Raw genomic sequence first — 25,545 nt, forward strand, 5'->3', positions numbered from 1 at the left:
ATAGCCTTGACTATACACACTTTTGTTGACAGGGTGATGTCTCTGCTTTTTAGTGTGCTGTCTAGATTTGCCATGGCTTTCCTCCCCAGGAGCAAGCATTTTTTAATTTCTTGGCTACAGTCCCCATCTGCAGTGATCTTGGAGCCCAGGAAAATAAAATCTGTCACTACCTCCATTTCTTTCCCATCTATTTGCCAGGAATTGAGAGGGCCAGATGCCATGATCTTGGTTTTCTTAATGTTAAGTTTCAACCCAAGTTTTGCACTCTCCTTCTTCACCCGTGACAAGAGACTCTTTAGTTCTTCTTCACTTTCTGCCATTAGAGTGGTATCATCTGCATATCTTAGGTTGTTGATATTTCTTCTGGCAATCTTAATTCCTCCAATTATATAAATCTAACAAATTACAGCAAATAAAAATTACATACCTGAATCTTCACTTCTGAATCACGGGAAACCATGGTATTAAAACATAGCATAAACCGATCCCGCTCCAGAAGGGCTCATAATTGACATACTGTACAAGATCCCTAGGCACAACTTCCACCTCTTCATCAATGTGATGGCTCCTCCAGATGCTTTCCCAGATACCTCTCCAGATGTCGGCTCTGAGGAGGATGAACCAATTCCAGGCACATCAGGAGGTGAGTTGGTCAATGGCTCCAAGCAGCCACCTGAGAGGGATTTGGCTAAAGCACAGCTGCAGCAGGAGAAGCAATGAGGCTGGGGAAAGCAGGCAGCTGCAGGGAAAGAAATGGCTTTCTGCACCTGATCCAAGAACACGTAGGGCAGAAGCAGTGAAGGTCAGCCTAGATACTTGTGAAGAGGCAGCCTTGTCCCTCTTGATGGCTGCACCAGACTTTGGCTATTTAGCACAGCAGACAGATGGAGACAATGTTGGGAACAACATGTTCATTTCCTTGCTATGTTTTTCTTGCCTTGAACTTTGGATCGTATCTTTTCAGCTGTTGCCTTTGCCTCACCTTGCCTTTGCCTGTGGAGTTGCCTTTGTCTTGGAACTTACCTTTGCTTTGGGAACTTGCTTTTGCCTAGTACAGGGGTAGGCAACCTGGGCTCTTTTATGACTTGTGGACTTCAACTCCCAGAATTCCTGAGCCAGCTATGCTGACTCAGGAATTCTGGGAGTTGAAGTCCACGAGTCATAAAAGAGCTGAGGTTGCCTACCCCTGGCCTAGTGGACTGGACTCAGCTTTGCCTTGAGGACTACTGTTGACTTCAGTTGAGTAGCCTGTGGAATTAATTGGGGTTGAGCTGGTGCCAGCACAGGGAGTTACTGGGGAATACCGATTCAGGCTCAGAAGCCTTAATAAAGGCTTCCTACATCCATGTGTGTGTGTGTGTGTGTGTGTGTGTGTATGCGCATGCTCATGTGCATGAGCAGGACAGCACAATCAATCAGGAGCTGTCAATCAAGGAGGCCCCCTACTATGTACTAGTTTTGTACAGGGAAGATTTGTCCCTTCAAAAAGTAAAAACAGAACCTTCATGGATAGCTTTCAATGATCTGCTCTCCATCCATTCATGGAACTGGCTGACACTGGCTGGGACCAGAGCCTGCTCTTCTCCCCATCTAGAGCCTAATGGTCTTCAAAACCAGAATAGCACCTAAATGATATCACTTGTTCAGCCTAGGATGAAGTTGCAAATTTGAGTATCATCTGCAGGTTATTTGAACCCATGAATATCCAGTAGAGACATTAAATAGGATTGAAGAGAATGTCAGCCTGTAGCCTCTCACAGAAAAGGAATCAAGGCTTGATCTCTTCTCTGCTACCACCACCAACTGGAATCAACACCCCAAGAGCCTTGGTGGAGCAGTGGGCTAATGCCTCCTTAAGTAACACCAGCTGCCTGCAATTAGTGCAGGTTCGAGTCCCACCAGGCTCAAGGTTGACTCAGCCTTCCATCCTTCCGAGGTAGGTAAAATGAGGACCCAGATTGTTGGGGGCAATTAAGCTGACTTTGTAATAATGCCGCTTGGGGGTGTGTGTGAAAGCCCTAATAAGCAGGCATATACATAGAATGAAGGCTACTGCTAAGCTTGTAAGCGGCCCTGAGTCTTCGGAGAAGGGCGGGATATAAATGGAATTTTTTTAAAAAAAAAGTAGGGGGAGAACCGCAGAACTGTGCCTCTGTTCCCAAACTTCAGAGGCAGACAAAAGAAGATACCTTTTTTATTTTGCTTTTTGTTGTTTTTATTGTCTTGCTTTCATGTTTAAAATATTTTTTAGCTACTCAGAGCTGCAAGGAGTTGGGCAGCATATACTTTTTAAATCCATCCATCATCATCATCATCACTGTCGAGCAATCCTGCAACCTTAGGATGATTGTACTTCTTTCCCCCAACCTAGTTAGAAGTCCTCAACAAAGGTGATCGTGCTTGCCTTGATGCCAAATGTAAAATTGAAACCAGATTGTTTATGATATCTACTGCATTCAGTTCACTGAAGGCCCAGTTATCCAACTGAGAATTATGGATCCTTTCTTTATATCTTCAATATTTCCCACCCTGTGCAAGTTGCTTGGTGGAGGGATGAAGATTCACTCACCAAAAATATTTTTAAAAATGGGGACTTAAGTAATGTGCCATATTAAAGATGGATTCTGTTTAAACTTAGCTTTATCCCTACAACCTTAAACACTACACACTGGGGATGTCAGATATAATTTGCAATTTTCCATGAATGAACAACTTTCTTGTGATTGTTTCTGTAATAGTATTGTGTAGTTAAAGACTCCCTAAGCCATTTCTAAAACTTTCTTCTAAAACTAGTTCAAAGGCAGACACATATCTTTCCAAATGTGCCTTGTAATTCTTTACCTTCTTCCTTGCTTTTTATTTCCATTTAGCTGAAGGTTAAAAAGAGAATCTCTTTTTTTAAAAGAGAAGATAGAGAAATCCCAACAATTTGGGGGCTGTTTTCTCTGGGAGCTCAAAACCTAAAAGAAAAGAAAGAAATGTAACACATTTTATTTGTTAAAAGAAATAAATAGATAAATGAGAGTTTAGAAATGTTATATCTCTGGATAAAAAAAACCCTCTGTAATATTAAGAAACACTTATTTTTGTCATTTTAGTATAGTTGTATTACAATGAAGTGCAATACAAATTTAAGCACAATGAGTTATACTGTAGACAATTTGTAGTCTTTCTGCTCCTTGGTAACAGATTTATAATTACATGCCCTTTAAAACACATCAACAGAAGTTATAAAAAGCCTTAACACAGCAAAGTCTAAAAATGCATTTAGAGAAAGAGAGAGAGAGAGAGAGAGAGAGAGAGAGAGAGATGGATACAATGATTCTTAAACAGCAAGTCTTTGGATTTTTTTAATTTATTTTTTTACAAACATTCTCAGTTCTACAAAAACAACGCTTCATCTGATACCAACCAAAGCCTGTTGAATTTAAAGGATGGGAAGATTTTGGAAACTAATTTTAGTGGAAAGCCCCGTCCAGTGCAGGAATTCGCTTCCACCCTGCTGAATATTCTAATAGGTGTCCAGGATAATGAGAAAAATCTTGCTCATAGATCTTTCTATAAATTAAATTTACTTGAGTATGTGGGCAAATGTGGTGCTTTGCTGAATTAACTTTGTAATCTTTTGATAATTGTTTTTTTGTAGTCTGTTTTAATTCATGATAGAACTTTGTTTATCTAAAAACAAAGCAAGGCACTGTTTGAGAAAGATTTCAAGATAAATAAGTAGCATTTAAGACCCCATGACATTAAGTCAAGGAAGGTTTGGCAATATTCTTCAAAAGCTCTTTTAGGATGCATGGCAGCCGTTAAACTAAAGACTGAATTTTCAATACAGAGCTGTCACCCAACAATGTTCTGAACAAACTGTGCCAGTCCCTTCACACCAAAAAGGGAAGAAAAACACTTCTTTACCATTTCATTTGAAAGCAATTCTTTCCACAAGTTTCCTTAGCCAGCAGAACAGACTTTCAAAGGTGTTTTGTGTCAGAGAAAATGTTCCCTTCTTGATAGTCTTGCCTGGATTTCTCAGCAACCAAAGAGATACAGAATATTTGGATGGTGAAGATGCATCCAAACCAATTTTGTTGAGTAGGGAGATCAAATTGGAGGCATCCATCCTCCAGAAAGAAAGAGGCATGTTTATGTCATTTCCCATAACAGGAATTGGGAGGAGCAAGACCAGGGCTTTTTTTCTCATAGAACGCTCAGAACGGAGTTCCGGCACCTTTTTTGGATGGAACCTTGTAGGGTAGGAAAGATGGGTTGTATGACATGTGTGAGTTCCGGCACCTTTTTCTTTTACAAAAAAAGCACTGAGCAAGACCCTACATAAAACTTTCTGGTTCTTTTATTGCTATTCTTAAATAGGAAGCAGAGAACCAGAAAATGTGATCAGAATTCTTTGAACTTGTTTTTGAGATTTAACTTCGCAATTTGGGTACGGGCATGTAAAGCCAGAACAAAGTGATAATTTATTTTTCTCTTTTCAATCGTTAGGCATTTTCAGTTGCATTTGGTAATGAAATACAGTTTTTTCTCCACGGGTACAGAATTCATTTGTTTGCAGGTAATGAAACCTTGTAATTTAATTTATCTTTAAGAATATAACACTTTCCACAGATTCTAACCTCCACATTAGCATAAAAAAGTTAAAACAGCTGTGGAATTCTTGATTGTTGTTGGTTTTTGTAAGTAGGTTTGCTAAAGATTTTTAGTTTTAAAATGTTTTAGCTGGTAAGCTAAATGTGCTTTTTAAAAACAAAATAGTTTTTAAAGTCTTTAGCAATAACGCTTAGACTTATATACCACTTCATAGTGCTTTACAGCCTTTTCTAAGCAATTTACAGAGTCAGCCTATTGCCCCAACAATCTGAGTCCTCATTTTACTGATTTCAGAAGGATGGAAGGCTGAGTCAATCTTGAGCTGCTCAGGATCGAACTCCTAGCAGTGGGCAGAGTCAGCCTGCAATACTGCATTCTAACCACTACGCCACCATGGCTCCTCTTTGGTTTTATTCTCAGTAATTAAGGAAAAAAGAAAGAGAGAGCAGTAAAGCATTTTAGTGGGAGTTGTTATTAAAGAGGAAAACATGATCGTCCATACTGAACCAAGTTTTTGCCAGCACTTAACTTTGCAAACTTTTGGTATACTAGAATGCATTTCCCCCACTCAATAAAGAAATAAATAAGTGACAAATTGCTTAATTTGAATTAGTTGACGAATTCAAAATGTGAAGAGCTATAAAATCAAGCTAAATGAGCTGCTTTAAAATTTCATGAAAACTTTTGTGCTGCAAAGCCTTTGAAAATGTTTTAAAGAGCATATTTGTAAACAATGTAGCAGCTAAGAAAAATCAGTTCAAAGTATGAAAATAAGAATTCATCACTTGAGATAAAGGTATTCTATTATTCCTGCCGTGACAAACTTTAAGAATGAACTTTTTTTTAAAAAAAAAAGATTTTTGATATAAAAAGTGCTATTGCTTACAGCCTCAATCTACAATTAATATAAGATACTTCAACTTTTTTCCTGAAGCTAAAAATTACCATTTAAGCATTCTAACATCTTGTCATAACAGAGTGCACATTTGTCATATTCATAGCGTGCTTGTCTTAAACTGACAATAATGAATAGAACAGCTAAAATTAATGGCCAGGAAATAGCAATCTTTCAAAATAGATTATGCAGATCAACAACTCTATTCCCTTAAAAAAGATGCAACATTTATCAATTTGTTGTGAGTCGCCCAGAGTCTCTGATAGCCAGGCGGCACATAAATTTGATTGATCTGAAATAAATTTAAGGCTTAATAGAATAACAGAACAGAAGAGAATAACAGAGTTGGAAGGGACATTGGAGGTCTTCTAGTCAAAACCCCTACTCAATCAGGAGACCCTATACCATTTCAGACAAGTGGCTGTCCAGTCTCTTCTTAAAAGCCTCCAGTGATGAAGCACCCACAACCTCTAAAGGAAAACATGCCATTGGTTAATTGTCCTGACTGTTAGGAAGTTTCTCCTTAATTCCAGGTTGCTTCTCTCCTTGATTAGTTTCCATCCATTGTTTCTTGTCCTGCCCTCAGGTGCTTTGGAGAATAGCTTGACCCCCTCCTCTTTGTGGCAGCCCCTCAAATATTGGAACACTTCTATCATGTCACCCTTAGTCCTTCTTTTCACTAGACTAGACAAACCCAGTTCCGGCATCCGTTCTTGATATGTTTTAGTCTCCAGCCCCCTAATCATCTTTGTTGCTCTTCTCTGTGCTCTTTCCAGAGTCTCTACATCTTTTTTTTAATAAGATGGTGACCAAACTTGACACAACAATTTCTCAATATAGGCAGACCTAGTTTAGCAACCATTTGAAGTTATGTTGATGCTGAAAAAGTGACTTTATGACTAGACCTCACATTCATGACTGTTGCATATCCCACAGCCACATGGTTCCCATTTGAATGCTCCACAAATGGCTTTCAACAAGAAGGATTAACAGAGAAGTTGGCAACAAAATTGCAGGTTGCAATATCCCACTCCACAATCAAATGGGAAATGATATTGTAAGTCACAGTCTTGTGATGTTTTGTTATAAGCATCACTCAAGAACAAAGTTATTGTTCCCAACAGTGGTTGCTAAGTGAGGGCTATCTCTAAACAATTGCAGCCTTGGGATACCAAATTAATCACTGGAAATTGGATTTGAATAGTATCAAGTGTCCACCCAAGACAAATTTACACATTTTTGGAAGAAACAATAGTTTTCAACAAAACATAAGACTTGAGCCTGAAACAAAACACAGTGAGATCACATGCAAGTTTCTCCCCCTAGGTGCCATGCTTAATTCCTTACATGCCACACTCGACTTTACTGAGTCTTCATATCTTGTCAGTTAAGTAATGGAAGGGCTGGTGGGCACCGTTATTGGGCTATGCTTGGGGCATCCACTGGGCTTGATCACAGGCATTGTGACGCCATTGTATCCATGATATGAGGGATATAATTGGCATCATGTGACGACTGCATGAAGACATTTCCCAGGTTACTGAGATTCTACAAAATGTTCCCAATAATGATGATGATGATGATGATGTTGGAAGGGACATCTAGTCCAACCCCCTGTTCAGGCAGGAAACCCTATACCATTTCAGACAAATTGCTGTCCAGTCTCTTCTTAAAGAAAGGGACGCTGTTGCTCAGTGGGTTAGGACACTGAGCTTGTCGACCAGAAGGTTGGCAGTTTGGCAGGTCGAATCCCGAGTGCCGCGTAACAGAGTGAGCGCCTGTTACTCGTCCCAGCTTCTGCCAACCTAGCAGTTCGAAAGCACGTAAAAAGGCAAGTAGAAAAATAGGGACCACTATGGTGGGAAAGTAACAGCGTTCTGTGCACCTTTGGCGTCTAGTCATGCCGGCCACATGACCACAGAGACATCCTCGGACAAGCGCTGGCTCTTTGGCTTTGAAACGGAGATGAGCACCGTCCCCTAGAGTCGGAAATGACTAGCACGCATGTGCGGGGGAACCTTTACCTTTACCTTTTACTCTTCTTAAAGTGTTCCAGTGTTGGAGCATTCACAGCTTCTGGAGGCAGGTTGTTCCACTGATTATCTGCTCTCTATGGTGGGAGAAAGTCTCCCCAAATATTTGTCTTCTACATGAGCTCGCCATGCTATTCTGAAGATCAGAAAGAATCTAAACATTCCTAATTAATGAACTGAATGCTAAGAGGACTCCACATGAATGAAAAATAATCTTTTTTGAGGGAGGTGAGGGTGGGAAGTGTTCTGTGTTTCAGGGACCATTAAAAAGCTTTCTGTTTCCCTTATCCCAACTCTTAGCAATTTCTCAGACTCCGCCATGCAGCTCTCTTGGCAATAGTGTAGAAATGGCTTCCCACTGCAACTGCACCCCAAAGCGAAGTCAGCTTGAAATAGTCAGAGGAACAGAACACTTAGCTTAGGAAAAATGCATTTTCTTTTGCACTACCCTTATGAAAAAGTGGGGGGGAGGGGAGGAATCCAAAATAAAAAACAGAAAGAGAAAGAACCCTTCAATCTTCAAGAATTAAATCAAGGGTAAATGTTGAACTGACTCCATTTAATCCTAATGGATTCAATTATTTAGTGATGATATGAAAATAATAAGAAATAATAAAGTTGTTATGGGGTTAAACAGATGTCCTGCATAGGGAATCACTGTCAAGATTGAATTGCTAAGGTGCCTGCTAACTTCTATCGCTAATCAACTTGCCGTAGCAACAGGGGGAGGGGGAGGAAGCATGGGAAGGAAACAGGAGTCTAAGAATCTGTCCATTGACTGTAGGAGCCTGCAAAAATGCAAAGGTCACTAACGCAGGTGACTGACAGAGAAGTGGACTGTTCTCATAACAAACAAAAGATGTGTGATTGGGCAACGTGAACATTTGGTGGGTGGGGGTTATGAAATCTATTGTTAACAAGGCAGATTTTTGCATGGGGAAACCAGAGCTGGTTTTACTTTTTCAGTTCTGAGATGTGTACTCAATAACGTTTTATCCAGCAGTGGGATGCAGCTGGTTTGCACTGGTTCGGTACAACCAGTAGCTAAATTTTGTTGAGTTTGGAGAACCGGCTGAACCCATGCTGCTTTTGGAAGTCTGTCTTAGGCTTCGGAGGCCTGGAGGAGGTCTACCAGGCCTAGAATGGCCAAACGGAAGTGTGTGGATGTCATTTCCAGAAGTCCATCCTAGGCCTGGTGGAGGCCTCCCAGGCCTAGAACAGCCCACAGGAAGTGCACAGATGTCACTTCTGGAAGTCCAGAAGTGCATCCACACAGAGAACCGATGTTCAGGTATTTGAATCCCACCACTGGTTTTATCCTTATGGCATTTCAAAGCCTTGAGGGTTCCTTGATTTTGGGTACGCTAGTCAGATCACCAACAGACAATCACCAACAGTCTAAGCCTGCCATTACTTGTATCCTGATGTTGGATCTCAGAACCTAAATTGCAGCCATGTGTTATCACTGTGTGCCCATAATTTTGGTTAACATACCCCTGACATTAAAATAGAATAGAATAGAATAGAATAGAATAGAATAGAATAGAATAGAATAGAATAGAATAGAATAGAATAGAATAGAATAGAATAGAATAGAATAGAGCTGGAAGGGACCTTGGAGGTCTTCTAGTCCAACTCCCTGCTCAAGCAGGAGAACCTATACCGTCTCAGACAGGTGAATGTCTCTTCTTAAAAATCTCCAGTGATGGAGCACCCATGATTTCTAGGGCTTTGTAAAATGGTACTAGTATTACGGGTGATCTTGATTTTATGCCTGTTTATACAACCCAGAACTGTATTAGCTTTTTTGGTTGCTGCTGCACACTGGTGGCTCATAGTCAAGTGATTGTCCACAACAGACATGTCAAACACAAGGCCCGGGGGCCAGATCCGACCCGCGAAGTGGTTTCATGCGGCCCGTGAAGCCATCCTGGAAACAGTGAGGGAACGGCCCCCACTGCCTTGGCCCTGGCCCAGAGACCCTCCTCCTGCCAGAGACCCTCAGATCTGTCCCACTCCTGCCCAGGCCCCCATAGTCACCCTTGATGCGAACGATGTAGAGCTGGCCACGCCCACGCAGTAGGCCATAGCACTCTAGCCACGCCCACCCAGTAGGCCACGCCCACCCTGGCCATACCCACCCGGCCCCCTGAGGGCAACCGTAATGCTGATGCGGCCCTCAATGAAATTGAGTTTGACACCCTTGTCCACAAGGACAATTATTTGTCTCCCAACTGATACTTTTTCTTTGTTCTACTGGCTAAATTTCTCCTCCCCCCAGAGATTTGTATTTCTGATTTTTCAGTTTCCCAATAAATATTTAGTCCTTTTAGAGTTCTAAGAAATCTTATAGGCTGTTTTCCTTCTAAGAATAATTTTCCATAGACAGTACTCTCTCTATTAACATGACAGTTTAAAACACTTGTGGGGTTTTGTACTGTTTTTTCTAAGTACATTTGCACAGACTTTTAACTGAAATGTTTTAGCTGGTAAGCACAGATAAGATAAATGTATTTTTGAAACCAAACTTCTCCTCTTTGGTTTTATACTTAGTAACTAGGGGGACAAAAGTAAAAACAGGAGTCCGTTTTGGTGGGGTCTGTTACTAATGTCGTAAATCCATTTTGTTGCATACAGTATGACAAGGTAAAGCATAGAAAAGAAATGAAGACAAAGACGAGTCAAGAAGATATTTTTAAAGCACGGATTTAATTAGCTTAGCTTTCTCCTCTCTAAAAGTGGACAACTTTCATATCTGTAAATAGTTGCTCCAATTTATTTGACATGTTTATTTGTTACAGTATCTTAGAGATGGAACGAGCAGAATCATAAAACATTATTTGTTTTTTAAATGTGTTCCTTTTCTGCAGATCCAAACAGTCTTTGTGTTGAATGCTGATCTTATTTTGGAGATGGATGTTTTCACCCGGATAAAATGGGAGAGGTTCTTAAAACGGTGGTGTTTCCCAGTGTCCTTGAGAATGCAGTGTTTTGAAAGCCCTTGGAATTCAAAACAATAGATTATTTTTGACTGACCTCCCCCCACAGTTTTGTATTTGTGTGTGGGTGTGGGTGTGTTCTGTTTCTGCTGTCTTTTCCTCAAGCTTTTATTCTATATTGATTTTGTATACAGCAAAGAATAACAAACATACTATCAGATCTGCCATCTTAGGCTTGGAGCTTTGCTGGCATCCTGCCATCAACTGCTAAGAGAGGTGTGTGTGTGGGGAGAAGAAATAGGCAATTGGCATGTAGAGGGTAGAGATGACCTAGAAGGGGTGTGTGTTTGTGTGTGTGTGTGACAGGTTTGACAGAAACCAGAGGTGTGAGAACCATCTGGTTCCTGTCTTCAAGGATGTGGAGCCTGAAAAGAAATTTGAATTTCACCAAACATCCCGAGTGGTTCCCAAAACACCTAAACGGTACATCATTGGTCGAAGATGAACCACTCAAGAGGGGGAAGGCTGGGATGAAGGGGAAAGGTTTGTAACTTTTGGGAACTTTAGTTCTAGCCTATTTTTGCTGCAACCACTAATCTCCAGTAAAAGAACTCATCACTTCAATCAAATGGAGTCGGGGGGTCTTTCTTTCCTAGGAACCTAGCAGGGGAAAGCCTGACACATACATTCAATAGGAACATTCATTGTGAGGGTGGAAGAATCAAAATCTGTAAGATGTTGTGCTGGACATTATGATCAAAGGCGATTGCAATGCAGTTCCCGTGATCTTGCAGGTTTTAGTTATTTATTAAATTTATATCCGCCCCCGTCCATCTCACTGTTGAAATGAAATTTTGAAATCTCTCTACAGACTCTGCTATCCACCAGCATAGTTGGCTGCATCTTCATGTATTCTGTCAAACTGATCGCTTTGCTTCAAAATAAAGCTGTTGTGACTCAGGGCCAGCCTGTGGGTCCGGCAGCCGGCTCAGATGTATCGGATGACTCAGATGAGGGGGAGGAGGAGTGTGTGGGAGACGAACTGGCTGATGATGGCTTGGAGGCTTGGCAGAGCCCCCAGCCGGGGCCCTCTTCTCAGCTGCGTGAGCCCGATAGTGCGGAGGATGATGACCCACAGCTGGCCCTGTTCAAGGACGCCCGACGCAGGAGGCAGTCGAGCAGGACCAAGCAGAGAAAGGCTGCGGGTCTCCTCGGGAGGAGGCAGAGGGAGGCCACGCCCTGAACTCTAAATAAAAGGAGTGTTTGGGGAAGGGCTGGTTGCTGAAAGCAACCCTTCCGTTTGAGGATTCAAGTTCCAGTGTTTTGTTTCTTGTTCTGTTGTTCGTGTAATAAATCTTGGCAGACGCTTTTCAGCCTCAGACGCTCTCCAGTCTCTACTGTTTGAACAGGGGTTTGCCTTATTGCAAGGCCGGTAGCAGGCTGGTTCAGAACAAAAGCTTCAACTTAAAACACATCCATGCAAGCAATGCCCCGTGCCTTTTTGATGGACATGGTTGGGTAGATGCTGTTAGTAGACTTTGCCTTTCTTTGATTCATCAAACCGCCTAAATAGACTGGCAGCCTAGACTGGCAAACTCTTATCTTTTGGTTTGAAATCACCAGTATAAGTAAACCAGGAACCATTACCTTCACTCCCTGGCATGTAGAAGCCAAGCATGTCACACAGGAAGTCCTCGACTTATGATTGCAATTGAGCCCAAAATTTCTGTTGTTAAATGAGAGATTTGTTAAGTGAGTTTTACCCCATTTTACCACCTTTATTGTTTCAGTTGTGAATCACTGCAGTTGATAAGTTAGTAACCCTGTGGTTAATGGCATCTGGCTTCCCCACTGATTTTGCTTGTCAGAAGGCCGCAAAAGGTGATCACATGACCTTGCGACATTCCCATGTCATAAAGTTTGGATGTTTTTGCATTGACAACAGATGGAAATGTAGCCATTTTTTCCCTTTCGCTTTTAGAGTTAGATGATGCTTGGAGGGGGGGATGTGAATGAGAGTCCACCTAGACATAACAACGCTGAAACTTAGCGTTAGAATCAAGGTTATTGAACTCAGAGCTGATAAAGAGTTGGTGGGCTGGAGAGGAAGCCCGTGCTTCAAGCTAATTGGGGAATGTGATTTATGACTGTTAATTGGAGGAGGGAATTGTGCTTTGATACTATGTGCCCGGGGGAGGGGAATTCAGTTTTTATTTTATTTATTTTATTTTATTTTATTTTTATTACATTTATATCCCGCCCTTCTCCGAAGACTCAGGGCGGCTTACAAGCTTAGCAGTAGCCTTCATTCTATGTATATGCCTGCTTATTAGGGCTTTCACACACACACACCCAAGCGGCATTATTACAAAGTCAGCTTAATTGCCCCCAACAATCTGGGTCCTCATTTTACCTACCTCGGAAGGATGGAAGGCTGAGTCAACCTTGAGCCTGGTGGGATGCGAACCTGCGCTAATTGCAGGCAGCTGGTGTTACTTAAGGAGGCATTAGCCCACTGCTCCACCAAGGCTTTTTGGCTTCGATTATGTAAGTGCCGATATTCTGCTACTCGAATAAAGATCCTTTAAGGCAGGCATGTCAAACACACGACGTCATGTGATGTTGCACGACGTATCGCGACTTTTTCCCCATTGCTGGCAATGGGGTGGGTGCGGTTTCAGTATGATGCATCCGGCCCATGGGCCGGCAGTTTGACATGCCTGCTTTAAGGTAAACAATGCCTCGAAGTTCTTTTGAAGAGTTTCATCTGTCGGAACCATGACATATGAATCAGTTGCCAAGCATCTGAATTTTGATGGCATGACCATGGAGATACTGCAAAGGTCACAACCATGAAAAACGGCCATAAGTCGCTATTTTCAGTGCCGTTGTAACTCTGAATGGTCACTAAATGAATTGTTGTAAATTGAGGATTACTTGTTTCTGGCTAATATTGGAATGGAAGACCACTAGGTGATCTAGTACTGTAGACTAGTTTGGAACAGTGAAATAAATCAAACTTCCATTTGTGTCTAGATTGCTTATTCACAAAGTACTCACAGGAAACTTTGCTTCCCCTCACCCCCCACCAGGATGTTCTCTTCCTCATGATTCCAAAGAAAACGTATCTTTAAGAAATGAATATTTACACAATTTTCAGGAAATATTTCTGCTTATTTATTTTAAAGATTTATTCAATTTATACAGCCGCCCATCTCACAATTAAAACATAAGCAATACTTTAAACACAGAATAAAACAATCAATACCATTTCTCTGAATTGGTATAGGGTTTCCTGCCTGAGCAGGGGGTTGGACTAGATGAACTCCAAGGTCCCTTCCAACTTTTTATTATTATTATTATTATTATTATTATTATTATTATTATTATTATTATTATTATTATTATTATTATTATTGATCATCGCACAGTCAGCCAGACGTTCAGACTGGATTTGGCATTTTTGTCTACCTATCGAGTCCTTACCAAGGACCTGGGATAGGCAGATGTGGATGTTTGATGGTATTACAGAAATTGCCGCAGGATGGAAGCAGTTCCTAGTAAGGCCGCCTTTTGCAATTGACTAATGGCGAATTTGTCAATGGCAATGGTGTCCAAGTGGTGCTCCAGTTGTTTTCGGATTGCACCCAAGGCACCTATTACTATTGGTACTGCCCTTGCTTGCCTTTGCCACAGTCTTTCTATTTCTATTTGTAGGTCTTTGTATTTTGTTGTTGTTGTTATTATTATTATTATTACAATACAAAACATGAAAACAATTAAAACCAAGCATTACAAGGAGAGCAGAATAATTCATGAACAATAGAAAGTTGTCAGGAACATCAGATGGAGCTATCTGCTGCCGAAAATCTGCATTTAATATTTTTGACATGCTTTTGATTGTATAAGTAAATGTATACGTAATATACAGCTGAAAACAAATCACCCATTAAAAAAACTACCTACAAATCAATAAATAGCAGCTTCAAAAATCACGTCGGAAATCTTTGTAAAGAAAAACTATTTGGAGCTCAGATTGTTGTTAGAAAGAGATTTTATTTTTAGCAGCTATTTCCTAACTTTCTTTTGAATAGACTTTCCACCTAAGGACTCCATTCAGGACAAACGTTATACAGATTTTTCTCAGGTGTGCTGAACCTGGCGGGAAATTACATAGCAGATGCCTCCTTTTTCAAAATCCACTAAGAGGTCCTTGTGAAATCCTTTTACAACTGATGGATTCTTTTCAGAGAGCACCAAGGTGGAAAATGCCTCATTTTTGTGATCCGGTATTAACATCGTGTGTTGCTTTTTGAGAGACAGGCAGCTATTCAAATAGGATTAATAAATTTTAAAATATGACCTATTCAACAATGGCATAATTGATAATTTGTCTCAAGCCAATATTTCCCTGTCGCTTTTGTTCAGCCAAATATGCACCAGTTACTCTTAGGCTAATTAATAATATATCAGAACATCTTAAAGTGAGGTCGAGAAAAATCAAGATGGTAGCTGTGTGATTAAAGTCCTACACGTAGTCTTTGACTTACGATGACAGCTGGGACCAGAATTTCCATTGCTAACCCAGGGGGCTAAGTGAGTCGCACCCCATTTTTATGACCATTTTTGTTACAGTCGTTAAGCAAATCAGTGCAATTAATGAATCACACAGGCATTACATGAATCATTCCCTCACGGTTGGAAGCTGGGAAAATCACAAGTGGTGATCACGTGACCCCAGGTTGCTGCTCTGTCATAATTATATGCCAACTGACAAAAACCCAAATTCTGATTGTGTGACTGGGGATGCTGTGACATTCAGGGCTATTGTAATTTTGAAAGATCACTAAATGAATGTTTATAAGTCAAGGACTACCTATATTTGTTTTTTCACTTGTCATGTTGCATATAGAAAGGGGGTGGGGCCTTGATTGTGTGTTCATAGCTGCCATCTTGATTCCCCCCCCTTAACTCTCTTTGCTGTCAGCCCTGAAGAGAATGGGAGTGTTGTATGGAGTGCAAGGTTCTGGCAAATCTATTTTGGTTCAAAATATTCCTTGTGTACCCGGGACCTCATTGGAACATGAACGATGAGTCAAACGTGAAGCCTCCTTTTCTGCAGCAGAATTTGCAGCAGGTGCTTGTTCATCCCGACAAAATAAAAGTGAGCCTCTTTGGGGTGAATCCCTCATATCTTTGTGCACATCAAAGTGTACGTTCTACGGCCAAAGAGTGGCTTCTATTTTTGATGGCAGGAGAAAACACCCATTTGTGGCATGGTGGCAGTGAAGGATAAATTTACAGTCTGGCAAAAATAGATTTTTATATATTAGCAACAGCTTATAAGTCATGTCTCTTTCATTCCTGCCTCCCTTTTATGGAGACTGAGGTCAACGGAATATGAGGGAGCAAAATACTGCAATGTAGGGTTGATGGGAGAACAGGCATGTTAGTCCAGGGGGGCAAAAAATCAGAAGGATTTGGTTGCACCATTTTTAGTTAATATGTTCTATTAAATGGCATAAATTTTCATGAGCTGCAGCTTCTGCCTTTTAATAACATTTTTGCTTGGAAAAGATGCTGCCAGACACCTCCTGATTTTTAAGAATGTTCAAATCTTTTTTAGAAACAAGCAAAACTCAGGACTTTGTACATTGCTATGTTACAGACTCTGAATAATAGCACCGAAATTATTCAGTCTGGTGCTGGGGGTGATTTATACTTTTAACAATAAAAAGTACATCTCTGTCTCACACTTTGTCTAATTGTGGATTTAGATGGGATTAACTGCAAAAGAATGGGAATGACAATAGACACCCAAAGAGAGATTAATGCTTGTGCCAATGACACCAATACAGTTCTTAGGAAAGGCATCCACATTCAGATCCATGTTTGGGGTTTTTTTTTCTTATATGTTTGCATGGTGGTATTTCTTGGAGTAAAAAAAATGTTCTGCAGCATTTTTTAAAAAATGTAATCAAGAAAAAAAAATCCAAAATGTATGTTAAGCTATTCAAATTCTATATCCAGAAAGGTAAAAGGTAAAGGTTCCCCCGCACATGCGTGCTAGTCGTTTCCAACTCTAGGGGCCAGTGCTCATCTTCGTTTCAAAGCCAAAGAGCCAGCGCTTGTCCGAAGACATCTCTGTGGTCATATGGCTGGCATGACTAGACGCCAAAGGCGCACGGAATGCTCTTACCTTCCCACCGTAGTGGTCCCTATTTTTCTACATGCATTTTTACGTGCTTTCGAACTGCTAGGTTGGCAGAAGCTGGGACGAGTAATAGGCGCTCACTCTGTTACGCGACACTCGGGATTCGACCCGCCAAACTGCTGACCTTCTGATCAACAAGCTCAGTGTCCTAACCCACTGAGCCACCACATCCCTTAAATATAGCCAGAAAAGCCTAGCTAGAAAAGGTTTAGACCAATGTACTTTATGCGTGTGTATTTTTAGCTTGCAAGCAACAATGTGACCTTTAATTACATGTTCTGGAAGAATCTGTCCAGTTTACCCTAGGGAGTTATAAATTAAAAAGTATTTTTCATGCACTAACAAATATTTTAACAGTTTTATTGCCTGCTCTGAATTGACTTTGCAATGGACAGGGGCATTTCCTGGTCAAATATGCTTCCCAAACTAACCATAAACCCCATATTTAATTGTTCCACAAATTTCAGTTGATGAACATGTACGCTTTGAAAGCAGAGGTAATATCAAGAGCAGGGAACACAATTAGGATCTGCAAGGGCCCTCGGTTCAAGGAACCTGGTATTTGCAAATGCTATGTCTCCTCGAAGTTGCATCTGTGGGATACTCAACTTCCTCCTTGGATCTGCTGCACACATGGAGAAATGGGGGTGGGACATGGAGAGAATATGGAGACATGGAGAAAAGGAGTGATAAAAAATGGTTTCCTACATTAAATGGATTTTACTAACTGTCTTGTCAAAACTTCCCCTTCTGAGATAGGGAGTTGTTAGTACCTCTAAGCAAAGTGCTCACCGCTCCATATATGACAGATTTCCACACGCTTTCCGTCTTTGCAAACTGGCGGGAGGAGCGGGGGAAGCGGATGGTTCCATGTGAGCAGTTGGCGAGCTCGCACTGTGCACGCAGCTCCACTTACACTCGTTGCTCAGGCAAATGGGCCCAGGCCGAGAATGGACTTCCGGAAGTGGCATCCACACAGAGAACAGTTGTTCACATATTGGAATCCCACCACTGGTTGGAAGTCCTGAAAAGCCAGGCTTCGGAAGAAATAATTCTGAAGAATGTCCACCCATGAGGTCATCTTAATAGATGGTACATCATTAATTAATCACATGATGGAAATAACCATTTACCAAGATAAAAGGTAAAGGTAAATGTTCCCCCGCACATGTGTGCTAATCGTTTCCAACTCTAGGGGCCGGTGCTCATCTCCATTTCAAAGCCAAAGAGCCAGCGCTTGTCTGAGGATGTCTCCGTGGTCATGTGGCCGGCATGACTAGACACCAAAGGCGCACGGAACGCTGTTACTTTCCCACCGTAGTGGTCCCTATTTTTCTACATGCATTTTTACATGCTTTCGAACTGCTAGGTTGGCAGAAGCTGGGACAAGTAACAGGCGCTCACTCTGTTATGCAGCACTCGGGATTCGACCCACCAAACTGCTGACCTTCTGATCGACAAGGTCAGCATCCTAACCCACTGAGCCACCGCGTCCCTTATTTACCAAGAACCAGGACTTAATTAGAACATCAAGTGAAAACATGCAGCTTTGAATCCACTATCACTGCTGTTCTATAAGCAAAAACCTGTATTTTACAGGTGAACTGTGTAAAAAGAGAGTGATGCTTTGATCACACCGTGAAGGTCACCATCTTGACATAACACACACATGTGTGGATGTCCCTACATACTACAACAACATTAAAACAAATATTAATTTGTCTAGCTGAGAATTGGAGCAACAGTTTGCTTGTGAAACAACAATGCTTCCACACTGAGACAGAGAAGTGGAGAATGTTGAATTTTCCCCCTGGTGAGGTCATTGTAGTCAAAACCAGAGCCCAAAGCCAGGAACAGTGTCAGGAATTTGTGACATTGCACTTTAATAGTAAAAAGCCATTTCCATCAGTAGCCATTTCCACCAGTATTTCCTTACACTAATTTGCTTGACCAACCAGAGGTATCCATAAGGGGTGGTTGAAAAAGTCAAGATGTTGATCAGAGGAGGGCCACTAAGAGGATAGGACTGGAAGAATGATGATGGGATCTCATTGGAGACGTCTACATTGTGAAGCCGTCAACTCCACCTTTGTCCCACCTCTTTGGAGATGGTCCACCCTTTCCTAAAACTAAATTGCTTTGGATGTAGAAGTAACATACAAGTAATAGTATTATACTTTGGGAGGGGGAATTATTATACATTGGGAAAGACCAAAAAATGTAGATCTGACTTTTTGCGAGATTGTGGGAATAACTACATGAGTTTCCTCACAACAATACAGAAATGGCCTCCTTCCTAAATCTCCCCCCCTCCCTCTGGACTAGCCTACATTTCTGATTTTTCTTGTGGACTGTTGCCCGAATAGTAATCAGATCTATCCCTAAGTAATTAACCTTGCTTTTTTCAAAACCGATCCAAGTCAGCTAGCTGTTGCCATTTAGTGAATGAATAATTCATTAGGATCCTAACAAATTCCATATTTGCTACTTGGGATGTGTGGGGGGATTTTTTGTGTATATGTGTGCACACATGTGCCTGAAGGGGAAGACAGTGACCATCATTTATTTTTCAGGAACAGACACAATGGAATATCAATCAGTTACTCAGGGTCACTCTTGACAGGAGAAAAATATAGTGCCCATTTGGACTTATGACCTGTGCTATGCTTTGGTCTCATTGTTCTTAATTGAATGCCCCAAGATGGCACCAGTGCTGGCATTCAGTATATGCCATTTCCCTTTCTTTTCTTTCGTGCCCTCTGACTTCCCAAAGCTTTTCTCCCTATGGGCAGGATGACTTGGCAGAAATCCTGAACAATATTCCAAAGGGCTGAAATAAAATGCAAGAAAGTGGTTGAGTGTTTTGCTTTTTGAAATAGCAAAAGTAAATGCTACGGGTTTATAGTGTTCCTCCACACTTGTCTTAATTTAACTCATTTTTTTTTAAACTTGGTGAGTTTTAAGAGGCATGGATTTCAACTCCCAGAATTCCCTCAGGCAGCAGAGCTGGTGCCATTTCTAAGCACTCTCGAAATCAATGTTTCTCAGCTTTCTGAACCTTTAAGATGTACGGAGTGGGGAATTCTGGGAGTGGAAGTCTACACATCTTAAAGCTGCTAAGATTGAGAAACTTTGCTCTAGAGGAAGAATCGGCTTCTCCTCCGATTTTCCTGGCATGGATGTTTGGTACAAGCCATGATGATGTCTCAAATATTGCCCCTGAGCAATTGATATGTGATGCAACGGGTGCAGATTACACACCTCATTTGTGCAATAATCTGATGTTGCAAGTGACATTTCTGTCCTCATCAGCCATGGTCACCTCTATTGTAAGCAATGAGCTTTGATTGCATGAGGTAAGTCTGAGACTGAGATCAAACCAAGAGTCCCAGCAGTTAGGCAAGAAGGGAATGAACCCAGATCAAACCAATGAGAAAGTATACATATTCACACTCAAGGAAACACAGTTTGAGGGCTGCAGACAATTTTCCCCCCAAAAAGGGACAAGAACACCAGTGGTAGTGATGGACTTCAACTAGGAGGTTCCAGGTTCAGATCCAACTTTAGACCACTTATACTGGATGATTTGTAGCCACTTAACTCTCATTTAGTTCAACTTACCCCTTAGGGCTGCTGTTGAGATCAAATGAACACAAGGCTTTGATGCGAGGTCCTAGAGGAGAGAGGATACACATCTAATGAACCACTTTAAATTAATGTAGTGCAGCATTTCTCAACCTTGGCTACTTGGAGATGTGTGGACTTCCAGCTTCCAGAATTTCCATAACCGAGCCACATAATTCAGGCATCCTTTTCTGTACAAATCTGAGGTGTGTTCACCAATTCTCCCTCCTTATTCTGAAAAGTCGGGAATCTTCTGGAGAAAAACCTGGTCGAGGTTGTCCCATATGGGACAGTATAATGTCAGGATGAGAGCTCATTCCCAAAGCTTTAATCAAGGAAAAAGCTGGGTGCTACCCTTGAGCAAGATGCAGAGCACATAAAAATAAATCAGACAAAATCGAGCACTCACTTGGACGAATGTACATAGGATATTAACAGCACACATTATTATGTTTATGTGTCAGAGATAGGGATATTTTGCTTGTTAATCCAACTCCATTACACATCACTACTAGTCACACAAATGCAAGTGTTATTATAACACGGTGAAATGGCATGGATTTATTATAAATTGGTCTAATGTTATAAGAGATTGTAAAGCGTTATTATCAGTATCACACATTTTCCCCCGTTTAATGGGCAGCATTAGCTCAGCAGTGTGATATATATGGCGGGATGCACACTTGAAAATAAAGAAATGAAATGTAGAGATTTATCTCACTTAGCTAACCTTGGCAAGGCTTAACAGCTAAGCCAGGCTTGGATTAGTTAGTTCCTATATGGAAGTCCCACAGGAAATCCACTTTTGTAGTCTAGACTGGTAAAAAAAAAAATCTAGAATAGGGCTTTTTTGATTATTTCTAGGAAAAAACATGTCCTGAGAAGTTATCAGGAGCTGAGTTGAATTCTGATATGAACCTTTTTACTTCCTAAATTAATAAATTAAGGGTTTTTTTAAACTTTTATTTCCTAAATAGATTTTAGGAAGGCTTGTTTGACTCATTTTTCTGCTGCTGGTTATCATGCTTTCAAATATTTTAGCTTTCTTCTATATTTTTTTAAAAAAAACTTTTTTTCCTCCCGCTGTTTGATTAGTTTAAGTTTTAAATTGCTCTTTGCACTGGGGTTCTTTCTAGCAAAAAAAAAACACCCTTATAAGTAACAATGTTATAAATAGGCAAATAAATATATTTCTCTAATTAATACAGCACAAACAAGTCCTTTCCTATAATAAGCATGTTAACATATGCCCACACACTTGAGTCTTAGCAATTCTCTCAGACAGAAAACTGGGCGCAACAAGAAATCTGCAAAAAAAAAACAAAAACACAAAAATACCACATAGACTGTGAAAGGAACTTCTTAGAATTTTCATTTTGGCAACTGTAGACTTTAGGATAGGAAAGGGAGGAAACCATAGGTAGTCTTGAATTGAAGCAGGTATAATGTTATTCTCAAAAATCTATGCAAGGGTCGCATCTGGTGAGCATTTGCATAGAACCCCCCAGATAAGATTTATTTATTTATTTTATTTTATTAGACTTATATATCACCCTTCTCCCGTAGGACTCAGGGCGGTTCACAAGGTTTTTTTTAAAAAACAATACAGCAAATTACAAAAAATTAAAAACAATTGAAAAGATTACATTAACCTTGAAATAAAAACCCCAATTAAAATACAATTAAAACCCCAGTTAATACTCTCATTCCAGGCCAGAAAGCTCAAAGAGTCAGGTCTTCAGGTCCCGGCGGAATGAGCGAAGATAAGATAAGATAATCTTTATTGTCATTTTTTTACTGTGGGCATAATGGCACACATCAAAAATGAAATTTAGTTGCCCCCTCTCAAAGTGAGACACATACATGACACACATACATACACACACATACATGATCTGTACAGTAGTGGAACAATCTACCTATGGAAACTGTGAATTCTTTACTTTTGGATAGTTTTAGAAACGGGGCATAGTCACCTTTCAAGATGGTTTAACTGGATTTGCCACACTTTGTAGAGCAGGGGTCTTCAAACGTGGCTCTTTTATGACTTGTAGTTGAGGAATTCCGGGAGTTGGTCCACAAGTCATAAAAGAGCCACGTTTGAAGATCCCTGCTGTAGAGCAGTGTTTCTCAATCTTGGCAACAACTCCCAGAATTCCTCAGCCAGTTAGGCAGTTGCACTGAATGATCTTTAGGCTCTTCGTGCTGTCTTCCAACCCATTCTAAAATAAATAAATAGATTCTATGATTCTAAATCCCAAGGCTGGAGGATAATTTGTAACTCAAGACCATTCACAAGAAGACTACAACAAATTATTATCTTTGCTCTGGGAAAGAAGACACGACAGAGGTTTCCACAGAATTACTAGGAATTGAGAGTTGACTTTGCTGAAACAAGCTATGTCATCACATAGTTGACTTTGATGAGCTTCAAAAGCTTAAGCAGGTGGACCTGCTTAGGGAATCCCAGAACTGTAGGTGAAATTAAGAAGTCAACAAGCCACCCCAGAAGAAATAGTTGCAAATCTCTTGTTTAGTATTGGCTGAGAAAACACCAAAGTAGTCCCTAAGGAGTCAAGCTTCATTTAAAGGAAACTATTCTTTACCTTACAACTGCTCCTAGATCACATCAAATTAATTTGGTTATCTAGATCAGTGTTTCTCAACCTTGACTACTTTAGATGTGAGGGACTTCAATTCCCAGACTTCCTAGATGAGCATGCTGGCTGGGAATTCTGGGAGTTGAAGTCCACACATCTTAAACTAGTCAAGGTTGAGAAACACTGATCTAGAGAAAGGCTCCTCAACCTTGGCAACTTTAAGACTTGTGGACTTCAACTCCCAGAATTCCTCAGCCAGCGTGCCTGGCTGAGGAATTCTGGGAGTTGAAGTCCACAAGTCATAAAAGGGCCAAGTTTGAAGAGCCCTGATCTAGAGAATCTCTGTGCTTCAGAGATGGCACCGGCTTCCCTTCCTTGGTTGAGCAATCTTTTGTATCCATACGATAAAGGGCATCTGTGGGTGAATTGGAATTAAAAAAAAATCAAGATGTTTGCAATCATATAATTGTGGCTACCAACTTCACTTTTGCCATATGCAAGAGATACACAGGCAAACACTATGGGTGTCCCTGCATGTGAGAAGTCTACTGGGATTTCAGGGTGCCCTGTCAAACAAAAACTCTCAATGGGCTGTTCAGCTGTCAATCAATCTTGAAAGTTCCATCATTCAGAATTTAAATGTTAGATATTCTTTTGACTTAAGCCTTCATCTGATTTCAAATGAATGGGAGGGAGAGAACTTTATTTCGATCAATGATTAACTTCAAACAAAATATAACAAGAACCAGCCACAGAAAAATATTACACTGAAGTACTCTCTAAGTAAAATACTGTGTGCAGCGTGACACTCTATTTAAGATGAAGATTAAAGTTAAAGGTTAATTCTAGCTAAGATAGAAGAAGGGGGAGAAACTCTAAAATTAATTATAACTGAAATCTAAAACTAGAGGCTGAGTGTCATGCAATGAAGAATATAGAAATAAAGTGTACTGTAAAAATCTAATAATCTAAAATATTGACAAGTTACAACTAATAGTCCATTCATATGTGACCGAGGATTAATGGAACAGATAAGATATTGCTTATTGTAAAACAAAAGCCAGGTCTTTGCATACATTCACAGATACTGGGTAGAATTACATTACTGTACGCATAATAAAGCTTTTCTTATCAGATCGGAGGAAATTAATATAAAAATTCTCAGATTGGTAAGCTCTTTTTCCTCATTTATTTGTTAATTTTTTTTTACTTTTCATCTTGGAAGTTTCAGTTGTTTAATTTTATACACACACATATAACAATATATTTACATATATGTTAAACAATATATATTAACACACACACACACACACACACACACACAGAGGAAAAAGTATTTGATCCCCTGCTGATTTTGTATGTTTGCCCACTGACAAAGAAACAATCAGTCTATAATTTTAATGGTAGGTTTATTTTAACAGTGAGAGACAGAATAACAACAAAAAATCCAGAGAAATGTATTTCAAAAAAGTTATGTTTAATGGGAATTTGGTTGGGCCTTGTGTTTGACATGTCTGCTGTAAACAATTTAACAAAGTTTTTAAACGTATTTAATTCATAGTTTCAATAATTTGTGCAGCGCCGATTACTTTTGGGTCTTTTTTGTGTAATGTGCATTAATTAACTTGTAAGGCTGTGAGAGATTTCCTGAGAAACACACTAAAACTCTTTTTAGAATTAAATATAATTTGAAGACTTGTCCCAAAGGTGCTTTTTTTTCCCCAGAAGGCAACTTGGACTTTCTTGTTTTTCTTTGAAGATGCTTCGCTTCTCATCCAAGCATGTTGACCTCTGGGACTAAGAATGACTGGATGACTGAGAATCTCCATAGACATATGAAGACCTCTATACAGGATGGTGCACTAAATGCTAGTTTGGTTAATAATTCTGGATTGTTTTGGATATTACTTTTCTTTATCTACTCAGGCTAGAAAGCAGAAATATTCTACTTGCCCAGGCTTCCAATGCATTTGTATTCTATGTTCTAATATAATTGATATTTTTCTATTTCTATTCCATGTTTAATTTTTTAAAGACTATTGTTATTCTCTTCTATTGGATTGTTATTGTTGTTTACACCAGATTTGGTACTTTTGATTATTAGATTCTTTCCAAGAATCTAGGATAGCTAAGGGTACCTGTGCAACTTTCTGTAACAGACAAGTTGAAATTTGATCCATTTTTATCATTTCTAAATGCTTTTCCAGATCTTTTGGGCTGGCACCAAGGCTACCAATGGCCACTGGCACCGCTATGACTTTCTTTTTTCACATTGGCATAATCTTCATGTATCCCTATTTTAAAAAATGTCTTTCTCATTGATCCTTCTGTCTTTAATCATCATCATCAGGGTCATATGCATAGGAAAAACAGACAAATGCCCAGGAATAGAAGACTAAATACATTAATATATAATTATCATTAAACATGAACACAGGGAAGATGCCTCCTAAAGCTAGTGTCAGTATTCACACAATCTAGTTTAATATTAGGAACCGAGTTTGCCAATTTTCTTCATTTGCACAATACTTTCAAAGATAAAGGAATCCAAAAATTCCCATTTACACAACTGAAAAATGGACCACTACAAGTGTCAGCCACTTAAGCATGTTTTGTGAACAGGGTTTCTGAGTGC

At 40.2% G+C, this 25,545-nt stretch overlaps 1 protein-coding gene across 1 annotated transcript in view; it reads left to right on the forward strand.

Annotated features, from left to right (window-relative positions):
• Positions 1-561: 561 nt before the first annotated feature.
• PHF21B (PHD finger protein 21B) overlaps positions 562-25,545 on the forward strand; it is a gene marked incomplete at both ends in the record, with an annotated part of 202,938 nt that continues 177,954 nt past the window's right edge. Inside the window, one exon of the mRNA XM_083366542.1 lies at positions 562-643. Coding sequence (XP_083222668.1) covers positions 562-643 — 82 coding nt within the window. The remainder of the gene's footprint in view (positions 644-25,545) is intronic.

Source organism: Vipera ursinii (assembly GCF_947247035.1).
Source record: "Vipera ursinii genome assembly, chromosome: 6".
Lineage (NCBI taxonomy): Eukaryota > Metazoa > Chordata > Lepidosauria > Squamata > Viperidae > Vipera > Vipera ursinii.